Genomic DNA, 24,335 nt, shown 5'->3' on the forward strand with positions numbered 1-24,335 from the left:
GGGCATTCCATTTATTGTTGCAGTACAACTTCATTATCCTTAGCCATGCTGCCTGTGGCTGATGGGAGTGGGATGGAAACCAACAACATCTGGCTGGTTATAGGTCCCTGCACCTGGCTTAGGGGTTTAGATCTGTAGAGAATTAGTGTTTTTATCCCCCCTCCCCCGAGTCGAGCTCTTGGTCCCATTCTTAGTTGAACTACCACTATTGCTAAAGATTGCTGTCTGATCACTAGCAGTTGGTAGGCTGCAAGTTCAGTTTCTGGAGGGCAGTCCCCACAGAAGAATGACCAAAATACTACAAGTGAAATAAAATATGTTGGGCACTTCTCCCCATTACTTTTTCATTCTTTCTTTTTCCTGGGTACTGCTGTTTTAGACAATGTATATTGAGATGCTGGTGAATTTTCTGTCTGTCCATACTAGATTCCCTCCCTGTGTAGGAACGAAGGACAAGGAAAAAATGGAAGAAATTGGGGGGGGGGTAATTTCCCCATTAGTTAGAATTGTAACATGGGAAGTAGCCCTCAATTGCTTTTAGCAAGCTCCAGCATCCTACTTCAATCCAGGCTGCAAGCAGAACAGCTTGAGCATCTTCTATTATTACCTGCCCTCTTTAAATAAATGGAAGCCTTCAGCCCGAGAACTGCCTGAATTTTCTAGCAATTTGAAGGGAGCCATCAAAAACATCTGAGCCAAAAAATACTTTCGGTGTTGTCTTCTTCCTGTTGTACTAATAAGGCCCCATAAACATCAGGGAAGTGCCTGTCTCTATATTATGCAACATCAGTTCAATCTAGCTCAACCTGAATAATAGATCTGCTCTCTGTTGATAGAGGTATGTAGGTCATAACCTCAAAAACATTCCCTCAAATGTGTGGACATTATGTTCCCTGACTTTCTACTAGTGTATGTAACATGGGCATTAGAGTTCTTCCAACAATGCAAGGTTCTTGAGGGACATGTACTCAAGATCATGTAAACTGCAATTAAGTTATGTCACATCAAAACAGTTCTAATTTCATGTTACAAGATACTAGATACACCAGAATTTTAAGTAGCTACAAACAAGATATCAGTAATAATATTTATTAATTTTAAATCCTCAGGGCTGTAAGTAATTGAGTTAAAAGGGACAAACTCCACCCACACACTTAACAGTCTAGCAAACAAGGCAATTTGGGAGTGGAAAGGACAGGGGCATGTGCCTGTGACTCCCATTGAAACCAGTGGAACTGAAAGTGCCACTAAAGTGTGATTGGATCATGAGTAATGCCACCCTGGGCTCCTTCTGGGATATCAGTTGAAGGAGAAGATGTTTTACATTCTTTGCTTGCAAGGACAGGGTGGATATGGGGATAGTGGAGATGGAGGGAGACAATAAGGTAAAAAGTACTTATTTTTAAAGGTATCTGTTTGGCCTCCTAGGGCAGAGTTCTTCAACCTTGGGTTCCAGATGTTGTTGAACTATGACTCCCGTCATCCCTAGGCAGCTTAGTTAATGGCCAAGAATTCTTGATGTAGTCCAGCAACATCTGGAGAGCCAAGGTTAAAGAAGGCTGCTCTAGGGGTCTAAACCTCAAGTTTCTTTAATATATGGGTAGTAGCAGAGCAGAGACAATGGAAAGAGAAGGAAGATGAGGGAATGAGGAGTTTAAGAGATTTTAAAAATGAAAAAATAATGTATACATGCTCTAATAAGGAAATCAAAGCCAGCGGAGGGAGTGTAATGGAGAAACATGGGTAAAATGAAGAATGCAAAAATCTAGATGAGCAGCAGGTATGCTGGTTATTGACCGTAGTAAAAATTGATTGATTGAGCAGCAGAATTGAGCATAGAGGAGAGGCTAAAGTTGAGACTGTTAAATCAGAAAGAAAAGAACTATAAATAGAGAAAAGAGTAAACCAAAAGATTCTTGCAGCAGAGCAAGACAAAACAAGACTAAATGTATTATTATTATTATTATTATTATTATTATATTTATACCCCGCCCTTTTTCCAAACTGGAACTCAAGGCGGCTTCCAGATAAAAATAAGTACATATCATTAAGAACCTATAAAAATATAAAACATATAAACATATAAAATCAGCATTAAAACAGGATTAAACTATTAAGATGTTAAAACCAATTACTCTTAAAATACTGCAACCCAGTTTAGGAGCATACAAGTAAAACAATAACATACAGCATCCTCTTCAGTCACTACCCTTAAAACCTTCAGTTCCAAAGGCCTGCCGGAAGAAAAAAGTCTTTAGCTGTCGGCGGAAAGACCGCACAGAGGAGGCCATTCTTGCCTTCCTAGGGAGGGAGTTCCAGAGCCTAGGGGCAGCCACCGAAAAGGCCCTATCTCGTGTCCCCACCAGTCGCACTTGTGAAGGTGTTGGGATCGTAAATGTAGCGACATTTTAAAAAGTTTAGAAAGGGCTTGAATAAAAAGGAGAAGAACAGAAAACTGAAAGAAGACCTAAAGTGCTGTACTTGGGAAAGAAGGACAAATATTACTGTTAACCCAAAGTGAGTGCACCATCAGAAGGGACAGATGACCAGGTAACAAGTTAAATCATTTATTTATAATATCTTTGCTCAACTTACCGCCACTTTTGAGGTCTCCTCATTTCCTTACATGTCACTCGTAAGACTACAAGGAGACCTCAAAAACGGCAATGAGAGGAGCAGAGATATTAGTACAGAGGAGATGGAGAGATTGGGAAGTAGAGCCACTGGTTGTCAATGTGAAAGTGAGTGTTAAGAGTGAATAACAGGATCAAATGGAAAGAGATGGAGGGAGAGGAAAACATAAACCCCATTACTGAGTAAGGGCTTTAGTTGAAAGTGGGAGAAGACAAAAAATGACACAGGAACCATAAGAATGATGCTGATAAAGCACACCAAAAACTCAAAGAATACAATTTAAAATCCCCATGTAGTTTAAGAATGCAGCCTCTTCCCCACCAATGATGATGGCTGAGGTGGAGGGATTAGGATGGTGCATTGACACTTCTCTGCCAATTTGGGGGGAGGCACCATGGCAGAGGCCCCAGCTTTGCCAACAGATGTGTGGAAAACTTCTGCTGAGTGGAAAACCCTTAAATGTTTGAAGATGAGGGTCAGGGCACTGGCATTTTTAGATCCAAAGCCCCACAGATTCCCCAAGGGGCCCAATATTCAGGCCCCTCAGCTATGCCAGCCTGGAGCTGGCACAGGGAAAATTAAGAAGCAACTGCACACCACCTTCTGTCCTGGCAGTTGTGAGCTAGCAGAGCTTGCGATAATAGTGGTGACTCTGCCACTGTGTTCCTCCAGGGCTCCACTTTGGATAATTTTGTCTGTGTATCTTTCATGTCTTACTTGTTTAGGGCAGATTCCATGGAATGGTTAGACCAAAAACAAGAACCCAAAGGTGCTAACAGTGAATTAATAGATCAAATGGAAAACTTGATTTTTTTAAAATGAAAAATGTGAAATAGTGCAGTCACTAGACTGAACAGAGTCTCCAAAGAAGGTTTCTTCAAGATCCAGTTGTGTTTAAATAAAGCACAGGCATGCACACAACCTGTGTCCGCCTTTGCTTAATAGTGAGGCTGCGGAACCTCTGATTTCTCCTTTTGGAGCATCGTCAAGCAGCCTTGGGCAGGAGTTGTGTTGCTTGTGTGTAAGCATGCACCTCTGTGGTTGTGTTTTGTACATGTACCTGCTGCTCCAATAGTGTGTGGCAAAGAGTCTGCACATTAAGAAGAGACTGTTCCCTCCATCCTTGAATCATTCTCTTTAGTCTCATTTACTGATCAGCATCCTCCCCCTCCGCAGACACTGATGTTCTGTTGCTCGTGGTTTGCAAAGGGACCTTCCTGTCCAGCAATGAGTGGGAGACGGCTGTTCTTTTTCAGAGTTGCTGCCAGAAAATGAACTTCCCAGGGAGTGGGAGACTTAACTATGTGTCTTGCTGCAGAATAAAACCTACCTGTGCCCTAATGAGGGAATTCTAAGGAATAACAGCCTTTGCAGAGGAGTTAGGTATTCCAATAACAACAGAAATAAAGAAACACCAATAATAATAAGCACTGCAAAAACTAATATCTTAGCTCCTGGAGTGTGAGGTTCTCTTTCTGACGAATGACTACAATTTATAGATTTTGGTGAATAATTGTGTGGCTTTACACATATAGATCTTGCATTCCTCTCTTCAGCCACAAGAGTGTACTCTTAATTCTCTTCTCTTTCTTACACTTAGATGGGTCCTATCAGCTTGCTTGTGATTGGAGTAATTGCAGTGCACTGTATGCATATCCTGGTTAAGTGTGCCCACCACTTCTGCAACAAGTAAGAAGAAACTCTGTGTACTGTTATGAATTTATCTCCCTTGTCAGTGACGTCCCCCCTCATGCCCCACCTCCTTTCCTTGAATGTAAGTTGAACTACGTAGTGTAATGGAAGGGGGGCTTTTATTTCCTTCCTTCCACGACTGCCAGTCTGGATAGGCCAGTTGTGCCAGAGGCTCTCAGGTAGGCTGCCACCACTCTCCCCTTAGGGTCGCTCTATCCCCAGAGGGGAGTGCTTTCCCTAGGTTCCAAGGCAAACACTTAGGAGGGGAAGCAGACAGAGCATCCAGCTTATACTGTCTCTCCCCAGATCTCAGGATACCTGCTCTGTCAAACCCCATTTGTACACACATGTAGCATGAACCAAATCAACCAAGGCAAGCAGGGGGGAAATGTCTGTTGAGTCTGGCACAAACCCACCCCAAAACCAATTTTAGGAAGAGTATTAAGAATAAAAAAAGACAGAGAATACAAATGAAAGAGACAGAGCATTGCTTCAAGAAAATAATACATAACCCTTTAGTTCAAATCTGTCTTGCCGCCCTGGGCTCCTGCTGGGAGGAAGGGTGGGATATAAATCAAATAATAAATAAATAAATTATCTATCCTATTGCAGCTAATCACAGTCAGGCTTCTGGTCTCCTTATGTGTAACATAGCAATGTAGAAGGTGTAGTTGAGGGACAAGATCTCATCTTCTAAAGACTTCAGGAGCCTGGTGAACGTTGATTGGCAGCTTGCTGTGGCCAGCCAATAACTAGTCAGTCATGTCCATCAGGGAGATGGTTCAAAACCTTTTCGAAGTCGGGAGATGGCCTATTAGCATCAGATTTTCCCCATCTCCCTCACAGGCAGGACCCATTCCTCACTTTGTGTATTGAGGGAGATGTGACTTCTCAGCTAAGACAGAGTGGAGAACAAGAGGTATTGAGCAACCTTAAAGTGACAGGAGAACATAGGGCGGCCCTGCGTTTTACACACATGCAAATACCCCTCATGCCTCTAAAGCACTCTTCTCTTGTCTTGAGCTAAGTGTCTGAGGTTAGAATAAGAATTATTTGTTTCACACATATGGAAAATAAGTCTGAAGGATGGCAATTTGGCCAGTTAATCCAACCTGGTCTCGGCATAAGAAATGGCTAGTGCTTTGTTGGACCACACTGTGCCTAGATGCCACTGCTTGCAAAACAGTTACTTGTACTTGGGTAATATTGATGAGAGAGCCCCATGTGTGCAGGAGGTTCCCATTCTCTTCCATGAAAACAATCTGGTATACTCGCTTTCTTTTGCAAAGAGATCATTGGGTACACAAAGTGAAGAAGGACAGTACATGCACATTCTATTCAAGAGAATGGGAAGGCCTGCATGATGCCAAGCAGCACCCTGGGTCATAGCCACAGTTTTCAGTTTTTCACAGAACTAGTGGTAGGATCATAACCATGCATGTCTGACATTTTTTTACATGCCCCCCTCGAACCCTTGACTTAATTTAGTGTTCTGAGAACCAGGTACAGTCAGCATTTCATGCATGGATAGGCCTCAGCAAAGCAGAAATGAATCTGAATTACACTTGCTTCTTGTCAGTGTGGGATTGCACCAGGGTGAAGTAGCTCCTGTACTGCTAGGCATGTTGAAAAGCTTTCTGACGATCATGATTTTCCATAGCGGTAAGCAAATAACTCTGGTGCAGATTTGTTTAGCCCTAGATTCCAACAGCTCTAGATTCTGTTCCTACCTTGAGGATGACAACATGACAGGATTGATGCATTTTTCCAAAATTGTTGGCTATCTACCTTTGTGCCTGGGTTAAGCAGAAAAGCACTCAAGATCTAGAATTGTGCAGCAAACAATCTGAAATGTTCCCAAATTATGTTTGTTTTTACCTACATATACTTCTATAGCTATTCATATGTCCTTTACCCCCTTCTTTTCAAATAGGCATCAGAAACCATTTGTAGATTATGGAGATGCTGTGATGCATGGACTGGAAGCTAGCCCCAGTGCATGGCTTAGGATTCATTCCGTCTGGGGAAGGTATTTACATTAGTGGCAGTGTGAGTCTGTTTGTGATGTAAGCAGCCTATGCATATGCAAGAGGGTAGATCAAAATTGGGGGTGGTGAACCTGTAGTCCATCAACATCTGGAGGAATAAAACACTTATAATCCCCTGAATCTGTTTTACTTGCTTTTATATGTTTTATTATTTTGAGGTTATATTTTGTTTTAATGGATGTTGTTTTTATATTGTGCATAATGTACACTGCTTACAGATTTAAAAAATGTTATCCAGTTTAGAAATGCTTTTAAATAAATACATAAAATAAGATAATCACTGATCTTTGGCCATGCTAGCTGAGGCTGATGGGAGTTGTAGTCTGACCACAGCTGGAGGGACACAGGTTCTCCACTCCTGATCTAGATAATCTAATGTGTGTGTGTGTTGGGGAGTGAGCAGGGATAAACACAGTTCTGCTTAACTAACAATGCTGTTTAAATACTTTTTGCATGGAGAGAGTGGGTGGGCATCCACTGTGAAAGTTCTCATTCAATTCATTTAAATGAATATTAATTTAACTGGTGATAAATTACTGGCTTAACTATGAGATCTGAATGTTGCCTATTGCAGTGCTGCTGTTGGCCTTGATTGCTATTCAGGATGGTTTTTATTGTTGGCTTAGAAATAAGCCTGGGACTGCTTAAGGAAGGGTGGTCTATATAAATGCATACAACAAATAAATAACAAAACTGGCATGGTTGGCACAGAATGTGAGGATCTCCTGCATTTGATGGATGGTAAATGATTGATCAGGTGTGTTGGATGTAGGCTGGAAAGTCCTCGCTGTGAAATCCGTTTCCTAAATATGAAAATCTGTGTCTTTGGAAAAAGTTGATATATTAACTGGATGATCATTAGAACAGAAAACAGAAAAACAATACTAGTTTCATTGTTAGTTTTTGCAAACATGCCTTCAAGTTTCTGTAACCATGAGGCCTCAAAACTTTTTTAAAGAAATGGAAGTTGGAATTTCACAGTAGCCTGAGAGCTGAATTTGAATGTTCAGAAAGGTTGAATTGCTACAATTCATTATTTTTCAGATATTTGGTGGTCTTGTTCTTGATTATCACTCAGCTGGGGTTCTGCTGTGTATATTTTGTATTCCTCGCTGACAATCTGAAACAGGTAAGACAATAATTTAATATGGTTTATCGTTTACAGGCAGATAGGTGAGAATTTGGGAATATAAGAGCTTTTCTTATTAAGCATCTTTTTTACTGCTGTAATCAGTAGAAATTCCTAAGACTGGTAGAGAAGGAACTTGTTTCTATAACTAGAGTTGACTTAGCTGGCAAAAAAACTTCCTATTCTCATTTTAACTTGTGAACAATGTGAACAAATGAGTGACTTAGCTGTAATATACAAAACGCGGGACCCTCTCAGAAATCAAACTCTATTTTGCCTTACACATAATGGATCTGTTGCCTGTTTTTGTATCCTGGAATAGTGGTGATAAATTAGATATACAGCATCCATCAGATACTGTAAATTTGTACCCCTGGAATAGAGATGATATAAACACAAACTGGAAGAAAGGCAGCTCCCCAAATAGATCTATATTCAACATATAGTTACTGTAAAAATAATGGCTAATGGCTTTTTATTTCTTGCTGGTGATATCAGGGGTAGTCAACTTGGTGCCCTCAAGATGTTGCTGGACTAAAACTCGGTCATCCCTGATCATTGGTCAAGCTGGCTGGGGCTGATGGGAGTTGTAGTCCAGCAACATCTTGAGGGCACCATGTTGGCTAACTCAGATGGAATTACTGAAGATAGCATGTTCAGAGAAGCTGCCTTTAGAGTTGGTGTGTGATAACTAATGGTGCAGTTTGTTAAAGAAGTAATGCTGACTTATTCTGAAAACTTAAACAGAAGCAGAAGTATGGCAATATGTTTTCTTGATCATTTGCAATTCTCTTCTATGTGATGACAGCTAATCTTTATGTGATTCTTTTGCACTAAGGTTGTACCCACATAATTTACTCACTGTCCACAACCTTCACAACGTCTCATACTTTACTAAGAATATACATAGATAAGATTAAGTTTGTAATGAAATTGTTACTGTGAGCTTACTAGGTCTGTGTGGAAAATCATTTGGCTAATTTAAAGACATAATTTTGTTTTATTAATTTGGTCTGTGAAAAATCCATTTAGACTCAATGAAAATTGGGTGGTTCTGCATATTGGTTTCTCAGTTTGCATCTAACATGGAAAAATAATTTTTAAAAATTCATTGTGTGTGTGTAAGCATATAGATAGATACACACACTCTTCAGGTTAATGCAACATAGAGTGAGGTTTAAATAGTTATATGCATTAGGTGGGATTGGTAGTTGTATGCAATTCCATACAACTACCAAACTCTCACACCGTGACATAGAAAACAAACCATAGACAGAAATTAACTTGTAGAACATGTGGTGCACTTAGAGGAGAAGAAGATGCAACAGCTCTTGCTTGTTGTTTCTAACCCAGTTAGCTGTAAATGCCTTCCTGTAGGTCTGGGAGCATCACAAGGCAGTTGCTATATACTTACCCATCAACATCAACCCCCTGTGAACACAAAAGTGGCTTCATCTCATCAGTGCAGATATTTCTTTCAGTTGTACAGTTGCTTTCTGAATCTGAGAAACATTCATTCCAATTTATATATCTGAATATGCGCACCCTGGACTTCAGGAAAGCTAATTTTAATAAACTCAGAAGAACTATAAGTACAGTTCCATGGCAAGCGACCCTAATAAGAAAAGGAGCCCAAGATGTTTCTAAAAAAGGAAATTCTAAAAGTGCAATGGCAAGCAATTCCAACAAGGAAAAAAGGGGGGAAACAGCAGAAGAATCCAATGTGGCTTCACAAAATTTTATCTTATTTTATTTATTTTAAAATATTTCTAGCCCGCTCTATTTTAACCAGAAACTCAGAGCGGCGGACAGCAGCAATAGAATAAAAACTATACAATACACCCAATACATACAATCAACAAGTTAAAAAACATACAAAAAATTTATGCTACTATCGTAATTTGTTAAAATTCCTATTCTGCGTTTAGTTTAAACGCCGTCCGGAAAAGGAGTGTCTTAACCTGGCGGTGGAATGCCAAAAGCGAAGGGGCCAACCGTACCTCTACTGGTAAAGCATTCCAGAGTCTGGGAGCGATGACAGAGAACGCCCTATCTCTAGTTCTTGATAAATGAGCTTGTGAGGCTGAAGGAATCACAAGAAGCATATCCTCAGAGGACCTCAATGCACGGGAGGGTTCATAACAAGACAACCGGTTGGACAAATAGGCAGGGCCCAAGCCGTGTAGGGCTTTAAAGGTTAACACCAGCACTTTGAATTGAGTCCGGAAACACAGCGGCAGCCAGTGGAGTTGCTGTAACGGGGGTAGTATGTGCTCGAAGGCCGGCTGTGATGTTCCTATATATTAGTGTATATATGGTAAGTGCTGATTGTTTAGAGTATACATGGTAAGTAGTGAAAGAGGAGGGGGAGTGAATGGGCAATAGAATGCTTGATGATTGGCTGAATGTTTAAAATGGCTGACAGTATAAATGAAAGGATGACAGGTAAATCTGGGTGAATGTGAGGTGGTGAATTGTGGAATCTGGGGGGAGAAGAGAAAGAGTGGATTGCTTGGTGGGGTTTGAGAGAGTTGTTTGCCAGGAGAGAGTGAAGAAGGAGGGGGGTGGAGTTCGGATTAGTATTGAGTAAAACCATATGCTTATGTGCCTTAAGAAGAAATCTTGTTAATCTTGTTAGCTTTGTTATCTGTAATAAATACTTAATTTGGTTTACCAAAGGCCTGATCCTTGGCTGGGGTTTCACAGACCAGAAGGGAGGGTAAGGTAATGACCAAGGCTGAAGGGGAACTGTAACAAATGGTGGCAGCGGTGAAGAGAATAACAATACCAGTATTCAGAGTCTCTGGGAATACTAGTATTGGGACGTTACTGGTGGTTGCCTAGCAGGGGGATCTGTTGAGATCTGTGCTAGAGCGGGGAGAGAAATCATAAGAGAGAGCGGTCCGGACTGGTGGAGTCCCTGGTGGTGCCTAGAGACAGGCAGTAACCACGAGCAGGTAGGAACCTGACAGGGAGAGCCAGGGAAGGACGCCTCACATGTGGTGTCAGTAGCGGTGGGATACGAACAACAGAGAATCCAGATACGAACCAAAGAGAGTCCCAAACACACGTGGTGACAAAGGAGACTACGTCACAGGTGTTGGCTGTAGCAGTGAGATACGAATACTAGACAATCCCTAATAGTTGTGTGGCAAACAGAAATAACAAAACAAGATTTCTTGTGAGAGTGACTGGCAAAGAGTGTGTGGCAAAGAGTGAGTGAACTCAAACAACATGGCTGAATACATAAAAATGAAAAGAGAGGAGCTGGTGGAGAAGTGCATAACATTCAATTTACCTCATGAGGGTAAAGGGGTAGATGAATTGAGGTAGCACTTATAGGATTTGCAACTGCCCAGCAAAAACAACCTGTCAGAGAAGAGACCCCAGAAGGATATTTAAGCAATCCCGCTTATATAGAGTACTTGAGAGAGAAGTTGAGGATGGAAGGTGCAGAGAAGGAAAAACAGAGAGAGTTGGAAGCTGAGAGATTGAGGATGGAGGCTGAGGAAAAAGATAAACAGCGGGAGTTGGAAGCTGAGAGATTGAGGATGGAGGCTGAGGAAAAAGATAAACAGCGGGAGTTGGAAGCTGAGAGATTGAGGATGGAAGGTGCAGAGAAGGAAAAACAGAGGGAGTTGGAAATTGAGAGAATGAGATTGGGGTTTGAGGAGAGGGAGAAGCAACGAGCATTGGATGCTGAATTACAAGTAGAAAAGTTAAAATTTGATAGAGAGAAATTTCACTCTGAGGAGACAAGGAAAGAGAGAGATGGAGCAAAAATAAAAATTACTCCAAAGGACTTTGCTGTCTATGAGCCTGGTCAAGATCCTCAAATTTACCTCAGCACCTTTGAAAAAGCAGCTCAGTTGTGGGGGCTACCTGAAGATAAATACATGCAGTATTTATCAAACCTGATTAAAGGGGAATTGGCTGAGGTATACCAATATTTCCCCTCAGACAAGCCCGTCGCCTATGCTGAATTCAAAGAAGCAGTGTTTAAAAGATTCAGACTGGGGCCTGATTATTTTAGAAAGCTTTTCAGAAATTGCCAGATACAGACAGGGAGGTCTTTTGTGGAACTGGGAGCAAAATTGATGGATATATTTGGAAAGTGGATGAGTAGTGCCAAAGCTCAGTCAGTGGAAGAGGTGAAAAGCCTCACGATACTGGATCAATTATACCATCAGTTACCACTAGAAATAAGGCTCCTGGTCAAAGACCGTTCCCCTACATCTGTGCAGGAGGCCGCAGAGATGGCGGATCACTGGCTGGGTGGGGAAAACATCAAGAGAGTTTAAACCCAGACCATATAGTGCTGGCAGAAGGGATGTGGTACCACAGCGAGTGAGTCCTCCATTAAAATCTGAAGGGCACAGGACACCCCAGAGTGGATCTGTGTACCCTAAAAGTGAGGAGAAATTATGCTACAAATGTGGTAGACCAGGGCACCTACGTTTTCAATGTGAGGTTGCCAACCCCATTAGTAATCCTGCTCAGACAAGGGCAGTGAAAACAGAGCCCAAGGCTTTAGAAACAGCGAAAAAGGTTCAGTTTTGCCAGATAGACTGGACAGAAGTAACAGACCTTGATTCAAGTCTGAGAGAGGAAGTGAGAGTACAAGGGGCAAATTATTGGGCATTGCTTGATACTGGTGCCGCTCAGACATTACTGAGGCCAGATTTAATAAAATCTGAGGTAATATTACCTCAGGAAATTGTGACTATCCAAGGAGTGAGGGGTCAACCAGAAACTTTGCCTGTGGCCCTGGTGGAAATGACTTGGAGAGGCCGAGAGGGCCGATATAAAGTAGGCATTAATGCCCAGCAACAAGAATCAGTAATACTGGGAAGGGATGTAATGGGCGCCCAAGGAAAGATCTATGTAGTGACCAGACAGCAAATTGGCAGAGAAAAAGAAGCCATATTAAGGGGGGCTGAAACAAACAGGGTGGAATCTGTTAACCAGCCTCAGGTCACCATAGCAACCACTAGCAGGCCTGCTGAAGAAGACAAACTGTATCAAGTGGTCTCTGGGGAAGAAGCAGAGCAATTCAGGGAAGAGCTGCATAAAGATATCAGTTTGAAGCAGGTAGAGGAACAAGCCCTGACCCAACAGATTCCTTTCACTGACAAACTGAGGAATCAAGTTGTGTGTGAGAATGGGATTTTATATAGACTGTGGATGCCTGCTGAAAGAAAGGATGAATGTGAACCAGTGAAGCAATTGATAGTACCTAGCAAATACAGAACCAGATTGCTAGAGGTAGCCCACGATGTCCCATGTGCAGGACATCTGGGAATAAAAAAGACCAAGAGGAGATTGGCTGCACATTATTATTGGTCAAATATCTCCAAGGATGTAAAACAACATTGTCTATCTTGTGGAATATGCCAAAAGGTGGGAAAGAGTGGAGTAAAGACCAAGGCACCCTTAAAGCCCCTTCCTATAATTGGACAACCCTTTTATAGAGTGGGAATAGATTTGGTGGGCCCTTTTTCCAAACCCACAAGGCACGGCAAGAAATATCTAGTGGTGGTGGTGGATTTTGCCACCAGGTACCCAGACGCAGAAGCACTGAGATCTGTAGAAGCCCTTGTAGTGGCAGAGGCTTTATTAAAAATCTTTATGAGGCTGGGTTTCCCTCATGAAGTGCTGACAGATTAAGGCAGTGTATTCATGGGAGAAGTGATGCAGTGTATGTGGAAATGTTGTGGTCTAAAACATCTAAAGACCACTACTTACCATCCCGCCACTAATGGGCTAACTGAGAGATTCAGTGGAGTTTTGAAGGGCATGATAAGAAGCTATGTTCAAGATCACCCACAAGACTGGGATGAACGGTTGGGATGCTTCTTATTTGCATACAGAGAAGTCCCTCAGGAGTCAACAGGCTTCTCACTCTTTGAACTCATGTTCACTAGAAAAGTGAGGGGACCTTTGGAACTGCTAAAAAATTCATGGGAAGGAACTCTGGGAGAGTACAAAACTTCTGTAGTAGATTTTGTATTGGAATTCCGCAATAAATTAACATCAATGATGGAAGTAGTGAAAGAGAATTTGAGTCATGCACAGGAGAAGCAAAGTTACTGGTATGACAGAACAGCCAGAGAACGTGTGTATGATGTGGGAGATATGGTTATGGCGTTCATACCCAAGAAACATGACAAATTACAGGCTAACTGGGAAGGACCATATACCATCAGAGAAAGGCTTGACACAGTGACATATGTAATCACCACAGACCAATTAAACAAAAGCAAAGTGGTTCATGTAAATATGTTGAAGCCTTACCATACCAGGGATGCACAGGTGTTGCAAGTTACCTTATTCCCTGAGGGAAGTGGGCCTGAACTTCCAGATTTGGTACAGGAAAGCAAAGACAAAGGAGGGGTAGATCAAGTGGAATGGTCAGAGGAGGTAGAGGAGGAAGTAAAAGAGGAGATTCTGAGAGTTTTGAAAACCTATAGGAATCTCTTTAGCAACAAACCTGGCCGAACCAGTATAGTTATACATTCCATTGATACTGGAGATCATGCCCTAATCAGATCTGTTCCGTACCGTGCGAATGGGAAAGTTTTGGATGAGATCAAAAAGGAGGTGGAAGATATGCTGGAATTAGGAGTGATCAGGGAATCCATCAGTCACTGGGCCTCAAGTATTGTCCTGGTTCCGAAAAAAGATGGAACGACAAGGTTTTGCATTGATTATCGGCTAATCAATAAAATTACTGTCCCAGATGCGTATCCTATGCCTAGGGTAGACGCTATGTTAGAGTTATTGGGGGCAGCAACCATTATCTCTACACTAGATGTGTGTAAAGGATTTTGGCAAATGGAACTAGACGAGCAATCCAGAGCCAAAACTGCCTTCAGTACACCAGATGGGTTATATGAGTTTGTGACCTTACCCATGGGACTAAGGAACTCACCAAGTTCATTTCAGAGGCTAATCAATACTGTGTTGCGAGGCATGTCAGATTTTGCAGTGGCCTATATCGATGACGTGGCCATTTTTAGCAAGTCGGTGCCTGAGCATGTCCAACACCTGACAACAGTATTGGAGGCCTTAAGAAAAGCAGGCCTCACAATAAAAGCTAAGAAATGCCAGTTTGGACTAAAGGAAGTAATCTATTTAGGACATAAGGTGGGGAGTGGGAAAATCACCCCCTTATGGAGCAAGGTGGAGGCAATACAAGCGTGGCCGATCCCCTTAACCAAAAAACAAGTAAGGGCATTTCTGGGTGTGGCTGGTTTTTATAGAAAGTTTGTGAGAAATTTTGGGGAAATAGCAACCCCCTTGCATGAATTAACAAAGAAGAAGTGTTCTGAGCGTGTGGTATGGACGGATGAATGTCAGAAGGCTTTTGATCTGCTGAAGCAAGCCTTGTGCCAAGGACCCATATTAATAGCACCAGACTATGAGCAACCATTCATCGTGGCTACAGATGCGTCAGACCTCGCGCTGGGAGTCGTCTTGCTGCAGGAGAGAGAAGGCACCAGACATCCAGTGGCGTATCTGAGTCGCAAGCTGACGCCGAGGGAGAAAAACTATTCGTCGGTCCAGAAGGAGTGCCTAGCGGTCGTGTGGGGACTGAACAAGTTGCACCCATACGTGTGGGGACGAAGATTCACAGTGACTACGGATCATCGGGCCTTGTTATGGTTGCAGACTATGAAAAACCATAACACTATGCTGCAGAGGTGGTCCTGGGCCCTACAGGACTATCAAGTGGACTTCCAGTTCATCAAAGGCAAGGACAATGTACTGGCCGATGGACTTTCCAGGCAAGTGGCTGGGACTGCAGTGACGTGACCAGACAGAGGAACAAAGAAAGACATTTTCCCCATAGAGACTTTTATTTGTTAACGCGACGTATAAATCCTGGAACAGGAATAATACTCTGCAGTTGTTTAAGGGGGGGGAAATGTGATGTTCCTATATATTAGTGTATATATGGTAAGTGCTGGTTGTTTAGAGTATACATGGTAAGTAGTGAAAGAGGAGGGGGAGTGAATGGGCAATAGAATGCTTGATGATTGGCTGAATGTTTAAAATGGCTGACAGTATAAATGAAAGGATGACAGGTAAATCTGGGTGAATGTGAGGTGGTGAATTGTGGAATCTGGGGGAGAAGAGAAAGAGTGGATTGCTTGGTGGGGTTTGAGAGAGTTGTTTGCCAGAAGAGAGTGAAGAAGGAGGGGGGTGGAGTTCGGATTAGTATTGAGTAAAACCATATGCTTATGTGCCTTAAGAAGAAATCTTGTTAATCTTGTTAGCTTTGTTATCTGTAATAAATACTTAATTTGGTTTACCAAAGGCCTGATCCTTGGCTGGGGTTTCACAGACCAGAAGGGAGGGTAAGGTAATGACCAAGGCTGAAGGGGAACTGTAACAAATGGTGGCAGCGGTGAAGAGAATAACAATACCAGTATTCAGAGTCTCTGGGAATACTAGTATTGGGACGTTACTGGTGGTTGCCTAGCAGGGGGATCTGTTGAGATCTGTGCTAGAGCGGGGAGAGAAATCATAAGAGAGAGCGGTCCGGACTGGTGGAGTCCCTGGTGGTGCCTAGAGACAGGCAGTAACCACGAGCAGGTAGGAACCTGACAGGGAGAGCCAGGGAAGGACGCCTCACACCGGCCCCGGTCAGCATTCTCACTGCTGCTCGTTGAACCAATTTAAGTTTCCGAACTGTCTTCAATGGCAGCCCCACGTAGAGTGCGTTGCAGTAATCAAGCCGGGATGTAACTAGGGCGTGCGTTACCCTTGTCAGATCGGACGTCTCTAGAAACGGGCACAGTTGGCGAACCAGTCTTAGCTGGGCAAAAGCGCTCCTGGACACTGCAGCGACCTGGGCTTCCAGGTTCAAGGCCGAGTCCAGAAGCACCCCCAAACTGCGAACCTGCGTCTTTAGGGGAAGTGTAACCCCGTCCAATACAGGTAGTTTCCCTATTTCCAGATTTGTCCCACGACTGACGTAGAGCATTTCTATCTTGTCTGGATTTAATTTCAACTTGTTCTCCTTCATCCAATCCATCACTGCGGACAGGCACTGGTTCAAGGGTTGGACGGCTTCCTTGGCATCAGGAGGAAAGGAGAAATAAAGCTGAGTGTCATCTGCATATTGATGGTATTGAACTCCAAACCTCCGGATGACCTCACCCAGCGGCTTCATATAGATATTGAATAACAGAGGAGAAAGGACAGAGCCCTGTGGCACCCCACAAGTCAGGGGCCTAGGGGCTGAGCAAGAGTCTCCAGATATTACCTTCTGGGTCCAACCCTCCAGGAAAGAGCGGAGCTAACACAAGACAGTGCCCCCTAGCCCCATCCTGGTTAGGCGGTCCAGGAGGATACTATGGTCGATAGTATCGAAGGCCGCTGAGAGATCTAGAAGAATTAACAGGGACACACTCCCCCATCTAGTTCCCTATGAAGGTCATCCACCAAGGCGACCAAGGCCTTTTCAGTCCCATGGCCAGGCCTGAAACCAGATTGGAGTGGGTCGAGATAATCTGTTTCCACTAGGAAATGTTGCAATTGGATGGTCACCACCCGCTCTATTATTTTACTAAGAAAAGGTAGGTTGGAAACTGGTCGATAACTACTCAAACACAGTGAGTCTAGGGAGGGTTTTTTTAGTAATGGTCGTACAAGTGCCTCCTTTAAGCAACTTGGAAGAGAGCCTTGGTGGAGGGAGGCATTAACCACCCCACATACCCATGTGATCAGTCCTCCTCTAGCTTGTTTCAAGATCAAGGAGGGACAAGGGTCAAGTGGACAGGTGGTAGGCCACATTCCTCCAAGAAGCTTATCTATATCTCCAGGTTGAACAAGTTGAAAAGAATCCATCTTAATAGGACAGACAGAGGCCGGAGGTACATCCTTAGGGACTGCATCAATATTGGCATCCAAGTTGGAACGGATCTGATCGACTTTATTCGCAAAATAAGTAGCAAATTCCTGACAACGAGTTGAAGAGAAATCTTCTGTAATTTCAGAATGATCACAATTAAGCAGGCCTTTGATGGCTGAAGAAATAGAAGCCGTAAAAAAAGCCTTTTGCGCAGTTCGTCTTGTGGCTGAGTAAATTCTGGAAAATATTTTAACCAGGAGTCGGTCAGATTCGCTGCGAGTTTTCTGCCAACGTCGCTCTAGACCCCTATGAGTGCGTTTCATCACCAACAGATCATTAGAAAACCATGGGACTGATTTTATCCTAGCACGTGTACGGGGACGCTCAGGAGCGATTGTGTCTATAGCCCTGGTCATTGAACTATTCCAAAGAGTGACCAGAGCTTTGACAGAATCATTTACTTGAAGGACAGGAAATTCCCCAAGAGCTGTCAGGAATCCACCCGGATCCATTAATCTCTTAGGGCGGACCATCCTAATAGGCGCCTTCTCCAAGCGGGGGGTATGAGTCGCAGTTAGCCGAAAATTGATTAGGTAATGGTCCGTCCATGACAGGGGAGTTATGGAAAGATCCGTCACTCCTGGATCATCATCCTCCCGTCCCGCGTAAAAAACAAGGTCGAGGGTATGACCTGCTCTATGGGTGTGGCCAGATATTAATTGAGATAGCCCCATAGTTGTCAAAGCAGCCATGAAATCATGGGCTTCTCCATAGAGTGAGGATTCCGCATGGACATTGAAGTCACCCAGAAACAACAGTCTGGGAGACTCCAGCAACAGCCCCGAAACTAACCCAGAGAGTCCGGGTAAGGAAACTGTTGGACAGCGAGGGGGGCGATATACCAGCAGGATCCCCAAACTATCTCATCCATAAAGCTTTAGGTACAAACACTCGAACCCGGTAAATTGCGGGAGAGGACACCTTGTCATAGAGATGGAATCACGGTAGACCACTGCGACTCCACCTCCCCGTCCCCCGGGTCTAGCCTGCTGCTGTACACAGAAACCTGGTGGACAGAGATCAGTGAGATTGACCCCACCAGAATTGTCCAACCAGGTCTCTGTAATACACATCAGGTCGGCACGTTCATCCAGGATAAGATCCTGAATGATCGGTGTTTTTTCATTCACCGACCTGGCATTAACTAGCAGGACTCGTAACCCAGGGGAATTGACCTCCAAGTATACCTGTCTATTTGGCCGAGGGAGTCGAGTAGGGATAGATAGCCAACGATGATGTTGCTTCCTCTTAAGGTGACATGAGAATTCCTGCGTATCGTATCTTCCCTTCCCGAGTAAAGTTGTTATGGATTCTCCAGAGCTAAGATCCCCTGGGGACTTTGGCAAAATAATATTGGTATTCTCTAACATCGCTCTGGGTAAAAAAGATAGGGTAACTGACTGACTGGAGTGACATCAAGGTGAATCAGATTCCTCCTGGTGTGCTAAAGCTACAGTGTGTAGATTGTAGTGAGTAGTATTCAATTTTGATAAAGTTGGTAGAGCAACAGTTGGCAAGACTTCTGTCATCAAAATTTTATGGGGGGGTGTGAGGCGTCCTTCCCTGGCTCTCCCTGTCAGGTTCCTACCTGCTCGTGGTTACTGCCTGTCTCTAGGCACCACCAGGGACTCCACCAGTCCGGACCGCTCTCTCTTATGATTTCTCTCCCCGCTCTAGCACAGATCTCAACAGATCCCCCTGCTAGGCAACCACCAGTAACGTCCCAATACTAGTATTCCCAGAGACTCTGAATACTGGTATTGTTATTCTCTTCACCGCTGCCACCATTTGTTACAGTTCCCCTTCAGCCTTGGTCATTACCTTACCCTCCCTTCTGGTCTGTGAAACCCCAGCCAAGGATCAGGCCTTTGGTAAACCAAATTAAGTATTTATTACAGATAACAAAGCTAACAAGATTAACAAGATTTCTTCTTAAGGCACATAAGCATATGGTTTTACTCAATACTAATCCGAACTCCACCCCCCTCCTTCTTCACTCTCTCCTGGCAAACAACTCTCTCAAACCCCACCAAGCAATCCACTCTTTCTCTTCTCCCCCCAGATTCCACAATTCACCACCTCACATTCACCCAGATTTACCTGTCATCCTTTCATTTATACTGTCAGCCATTTTAAACATTCAGCCAATCATCAAGCATTCTATTGCCCATTCACTCCCCCTCCTCTTTCACTACTTACCATGTATACTCTAAACAACCAGCACTTACCATATATACACTAATATATAGGAACATTACAGGGGGGTCTGATTCTACATCCAGAACAGGTCTAACCGATAACCTCTTGCTCTGCAAAGATTCTAAAAGTTTTTGTAGGTTGTTAATAATATCTTGTTGGATAACATCAGAAAAGTTGGTGAAATTGGATAACAGCTCATCTGCTTCATCACAAGGAGGAATAGATACTTTATCCTCATAATCTCCCTGGATTAAGGACTGTACTGACCGCTGCGATAATTGAGATAATTGAGCTGAGGTACTCATAAGTGAGGGACTAGCAGAACCATTATAACTGTCTAAAACAACAATATCACTGCAAGAGATATTAAGGTGAGTGGGTGCTGTAAAAACAGAATTATCCAAAAGGTGTGTATCCATAACCGATGGTTGGATTTGGGATGTTGAATCGACTCAGCGCCATTTTGCGCACAAGGGGTGCGGACTTGCTATGTTAGTAAAATGTCTTTGCACTTGGATACCGCACCTCAGTAGGCAAGATCTATTTGCTAAAAATATATTAACCATGTTACAAGATCTCAAGGTTAATAGTACTACCATAACAAAGGGATTGTCCTCTAAGGTCTCAACCTTAACTATGTCATCACTCCTAATTGAGACCATATTTAAGGACTGTAGGACTCTAAGGACATAGGTTTTTCGATTCAAATATTGACCACTGTCACTAGAATATGGAAAAAGAGATAAAATTATTTTGTTCCGACTAAGTCATAGGGACCAGCATTCTGCTTCATCCTTTTTTAGAGGAGTCCTAACGGGGGGAGCCATATACTCCTTAACACCCCCAGAAGGCAAAGCTACAAGGGATGAAGAAGATGTCTCAGGGACAAAGGGTAGTAAACAAGTGTCCTTCTTGGACTTCTTCTTAGGTGTTTACTCCTTCTTAGATACATCCGGACAAAGTTGTAATTGTATTTCCATCGGGTCACCGATATCGCGGAGGTGTAGCAATTGTATCTCAGATCGATTCCTAATATCGGTTAGGCAGTCGTTCAGCGGCTGTCTAGGAGCAAGCGTAGGCATTAAAGGAATTGATTCAGATTCATGAGCTGGTAGCGTGGACAAAGTCATTGGTAAGGATTCAGGGTCAGACTCAGGCCCATCCCCTCGGGTCACCTTAGGGGGTCTCACTGCTAGAGAGGAGGACGTCAGCGAGTGCATAAGTGTATCCAGGATCTTAAAAAGAGGTTTAAAGTTCATTTTTTTATAACAGGGCGGTCTTTGATTTTTAAGATTCTTAGTTTTTTTATTGTTCTGTTTATCTTTTTTTTTTTTAGTTTATTTATTTATTTAATTAATAGCCATTTTAAACATTCAGCCAATCATCAAGCATTCTATTGCCCATTCACTCCCCCTCCTCTTTCACTACTTACCATGTATACTCTAAACAACCAGCACTTACCATATATACACTAATATATAGGAACATCACATTTCCCCCCCCTTAAACAACTGCAGAGTATTATTCCTGTTCCAGGATTTATACGTCGCGTTAACAAATAAAAGTCTCTATGGGGAAAATGTCTTTCTTTGTTCCTCTGTCTGGTCACGTCACTGCAGTCCCAGCCACTTGCCTGGAAAGTCCATCGGCCAGTACATTGTCCTTGCCTTTGAACTGGAAGTCCACTTGATAGTCCTGTAGGGCCCAGGACCACCTCTGCAGCATAGTGTTATGGTTTTTCATAGTCTGCAACCATAACAAGGCCCGATGATCCGTAGTCACTGTGAATCTTCGTCCCCACACGTATGGGTGCAACTTGTTCAGTCCCCACACGACCGCTAGGCACTCCTTCTGGACCGACGAATAGTTTTTCTCCCTCGGCGTCAGCTTGCGACTCAGATACGCCACTGGATGTCTGGTGCCTTCTCTCTCCTGCAGCAAGACGACTCCCAGCGCGAGGTCTGACGCATCTGTAGCCACGATGAATGGTTGCTCATAGTCTGGTGCTATTAATATGGGTCCTTGGCACAAGGCTTGCTTCAGCAGATCAAAAGCCTTCTGACATTCATCCGTCCATACCACACGCTCAGAACACTTCTTCTTTGTTAATTCATGCAAGGGGGTTGCTATTTCCCCAAAATTTCTCACAAACTTTCTATAAAAACCAGCCACACCCAGAAATGCCCTTACTTGTTTTTTGGTTAAGGGGATCGGCCACGCTTGTATTGCCTCCACCTTGCTCCATAAGGGGGTGATTTTCCCACTCCCCACCTTATGTCCTAAATAGATTACTTCCTTTAGTCCAAACTGGCATTTCTTAGCTTTTATTGTGAGGCCTGCTTTTCTTAAGGCCTCCAATACTGTTGTCAGGTGTTGGACATGCTCAGGCACCGACTTGCTAAAAATGGCCACGTCATCGATATAGGCCACTGCAAAATCTGACATGCCTCGCAACACAGTATTGATTAGCCTCTGAAATGAACTTGGTGAGTTCCTTAGTCCCATGGGTAAGGTCACAAACTCATATAACCCATCTGGTGTACTGAAGGCAGTTTTGGCTCTGGATTGCTCGTCTAGTTCCATTTGCCAAAATCCTTTACACACATCTAGTGTAGAGATAATGGTTGCTGCCCCCAATAACTCTAACATAGCGTCTACCCTAGGCATAGGATACGCATCTGGGACAGTAATTTTATTGATTAGCCGATAATCAATGCAAAACCTTGTCGTTCCATCTTTTTTCGGAACCAGGACAATACTTGAGGCCCAGTGACTGATGGATTCCCTGATCACTCCTAATTCCAGCATATCTTCCACCTCCTTTTTGATCTCGTTCAAAACTTTCCCATTCGCACGGTACGGAACAGATCTGATTGGGGCATGATCTCCAGTATCAATGGAATGTATAACTATACTGGTTCGGCCAGGTTTGTTGCTAAAGAGATTCCTATAGGTTTTCAAAACTCTCAGAATCTCCTCTTTTACTTCCTCCTTCACCTCCTCTGACCATTCCACTTGATCTACCCCTCCTTTGTCTTTGCTTTCCTGTACCAAATCTGGAAGTTCAGGCCCACTTCCCTCAGGGAATAAGGTAACTTGCAACACCTGTGCATCCCTGGTATGGTAAGGCTTCAACATATTTACATGAACCACTTTGCTTTTGTTTAATTGGTCTGTGGTGATTACATATGTCACTGTGTCAAGCCTTTCTCTGATGGTATATGGTCCTTCCCAGTTAGCCTGTAATTTGTCATGTTTCTTGGGTATGAACGCCATAACCATATCTCCCACATCATACACACGTTCTCTGGCTGTTCTGTCATACCAGTAACTTTGCTTCTCCTGTGCATGACTCAAATTCTCTTTCACTACTTCCATCATTGATGTTAATTTATTGCGGAATTCCAATACAAAATCTACTACAGAAGTTTTGTACTCTCCCAGAGTTCCTTCCCATGAATTTTTTAGCAGTTCCAAAGGTCCCCTCACTTTTCTAGTGAACATGAGTTCAAAGGGTGAGAAGCCTGTTGACTCCTGAGGGACTTCTCTGTATGCAAATAAGAAGCATCCCAACCGTTCATCCCAGTCTTGTGGGTGATCTTGAACATAGCTTCTTATCATGCCCTTCAAAACTCCATTGAATCTCTCAGTTAGCCCATTAGTGGCAGGATGGTAAGTAGTGGTCTTTAGATGTTTTAGACCACAACATTTCCATATACATTGCATTACTTCTCCCATGAATACACTGCCTTGATCTTTCAGCACTTCATGAGGGAAACCCAGCCTCATAAAGATTTTTAATAAAGCCTCTGCCACTACAGGGGCTTCTACAGATCTCAGTGCTTCTGCGTCTGGGTACCTGGTGGCAAAATCCACCACCACCACTAGATATTTCTTGCCATGCCTTGTGGGTTTGGAAAAAGGGCCCACCAAATCTATTCCCACTCTATAAAAGGGTTGTCCAATTATAGGAAGGGGCTTTAAGGGTGCCTTGGTCTTTACTCCACTCTTTCCCACCTTTTGGCATATTCCACAAGATAGACAATGTTGTTTTACATCCTTGGAGATATTTGGCCAATAATAATGTGCAGCCAATCTCCTCTTGGTCTTTTTTATTCCCAGATGTCCTGCACATGGGACATCGTGGGCTACCTCTAGCAATCTGGTTCTGTATTTGCTAGGTACTATCAATTGCTTCACTGGTTCATATTCATCCTTTCTTTCAGCAGGCATCCACAGTCTATATAAAATCCCATTCTCACACACAACTTGATTCCTCAGTTTGTCAGTGAAAGGAATCTGTTGGGTCAGGGCTTGTTCCTTTATCTGCTTCAGACTTATATCTTTATGCAGCTCTTCCCTGAATTGCTCTGCTTCTTCCCCAGAGACCACTTGATACAATTTGTCTTCTTCAGCAGGCCTGCTAGTGGTTGCTATGGTGACCTGAGGCTGGTTAACAGATTCCACCCTGTTTGTTTCAGCCCCCCTTAATATGGCTTCTTTTTCTCTGCCAATTTGCTGTCTGGTCACTACATAGATCTTTCCTTGGGCGCCCATTACATCCCTTCCCAGTATTACTGGTTCTTGTTGTTGGGCATTAATGCCTACTTTATATCGGCCCTCTCGGCCTCTCCAAGTCATTTCCACCAGGGCCACATGCAAAGTTTCTGGTTGACCCCTCACTCCTTGGATAGTCACAGTTTCCTGAGGTAAT

General features: G+C 43.3%; 1 protein-coding gene across 4 annotated transcripts in view; it reads left to right on the forward strand.

The window, feature by feature from the left end:
• LOC133380333 (proton-coupled amino acid transporter 1-like) overlaps positions 1 to 24,335 on the forward strand; it is an 88,917-nt gene that overhangs the window by 9,607 nt on the left and 54,975 nt on the right. For all 4 annotated transcript variants that reach the window (XM_061617421.1, XM_061617422.1, XM_061617420.1 and 1 more), the window contains 3 exons: positions 4,235 to 4,323; positions 6,260 to 6,355; positions 7,419 to 7,503. In XM_061617421.1, coding sequence (XP_061473405.1) covers positions 4,235 to 4,323; positions 6,260 to 6,355; positions 7,419 to 7,503 — 270 coding nt within the window. The remainder of the gene's footprint in view (positions 1 to 4,234; positions 4,324 to 6,259; positions 6,356 to 7,418; positions 7,504 to 24,335) is intronic.

Source organism: Rhineura floridana, chromosome 3, assembly GCF_030035675.1.
Source record: "Rhineura floridana isolate rRhiFlo1 chromosome 3, rRhiFlo1.hap2, whole genome shotgun sequence".
NCBI lineage: Eukaryota > Metazoa > Chordata > Lepidosauria > Squamata > Rhineuridae > Rhineura > Rhineura floridana.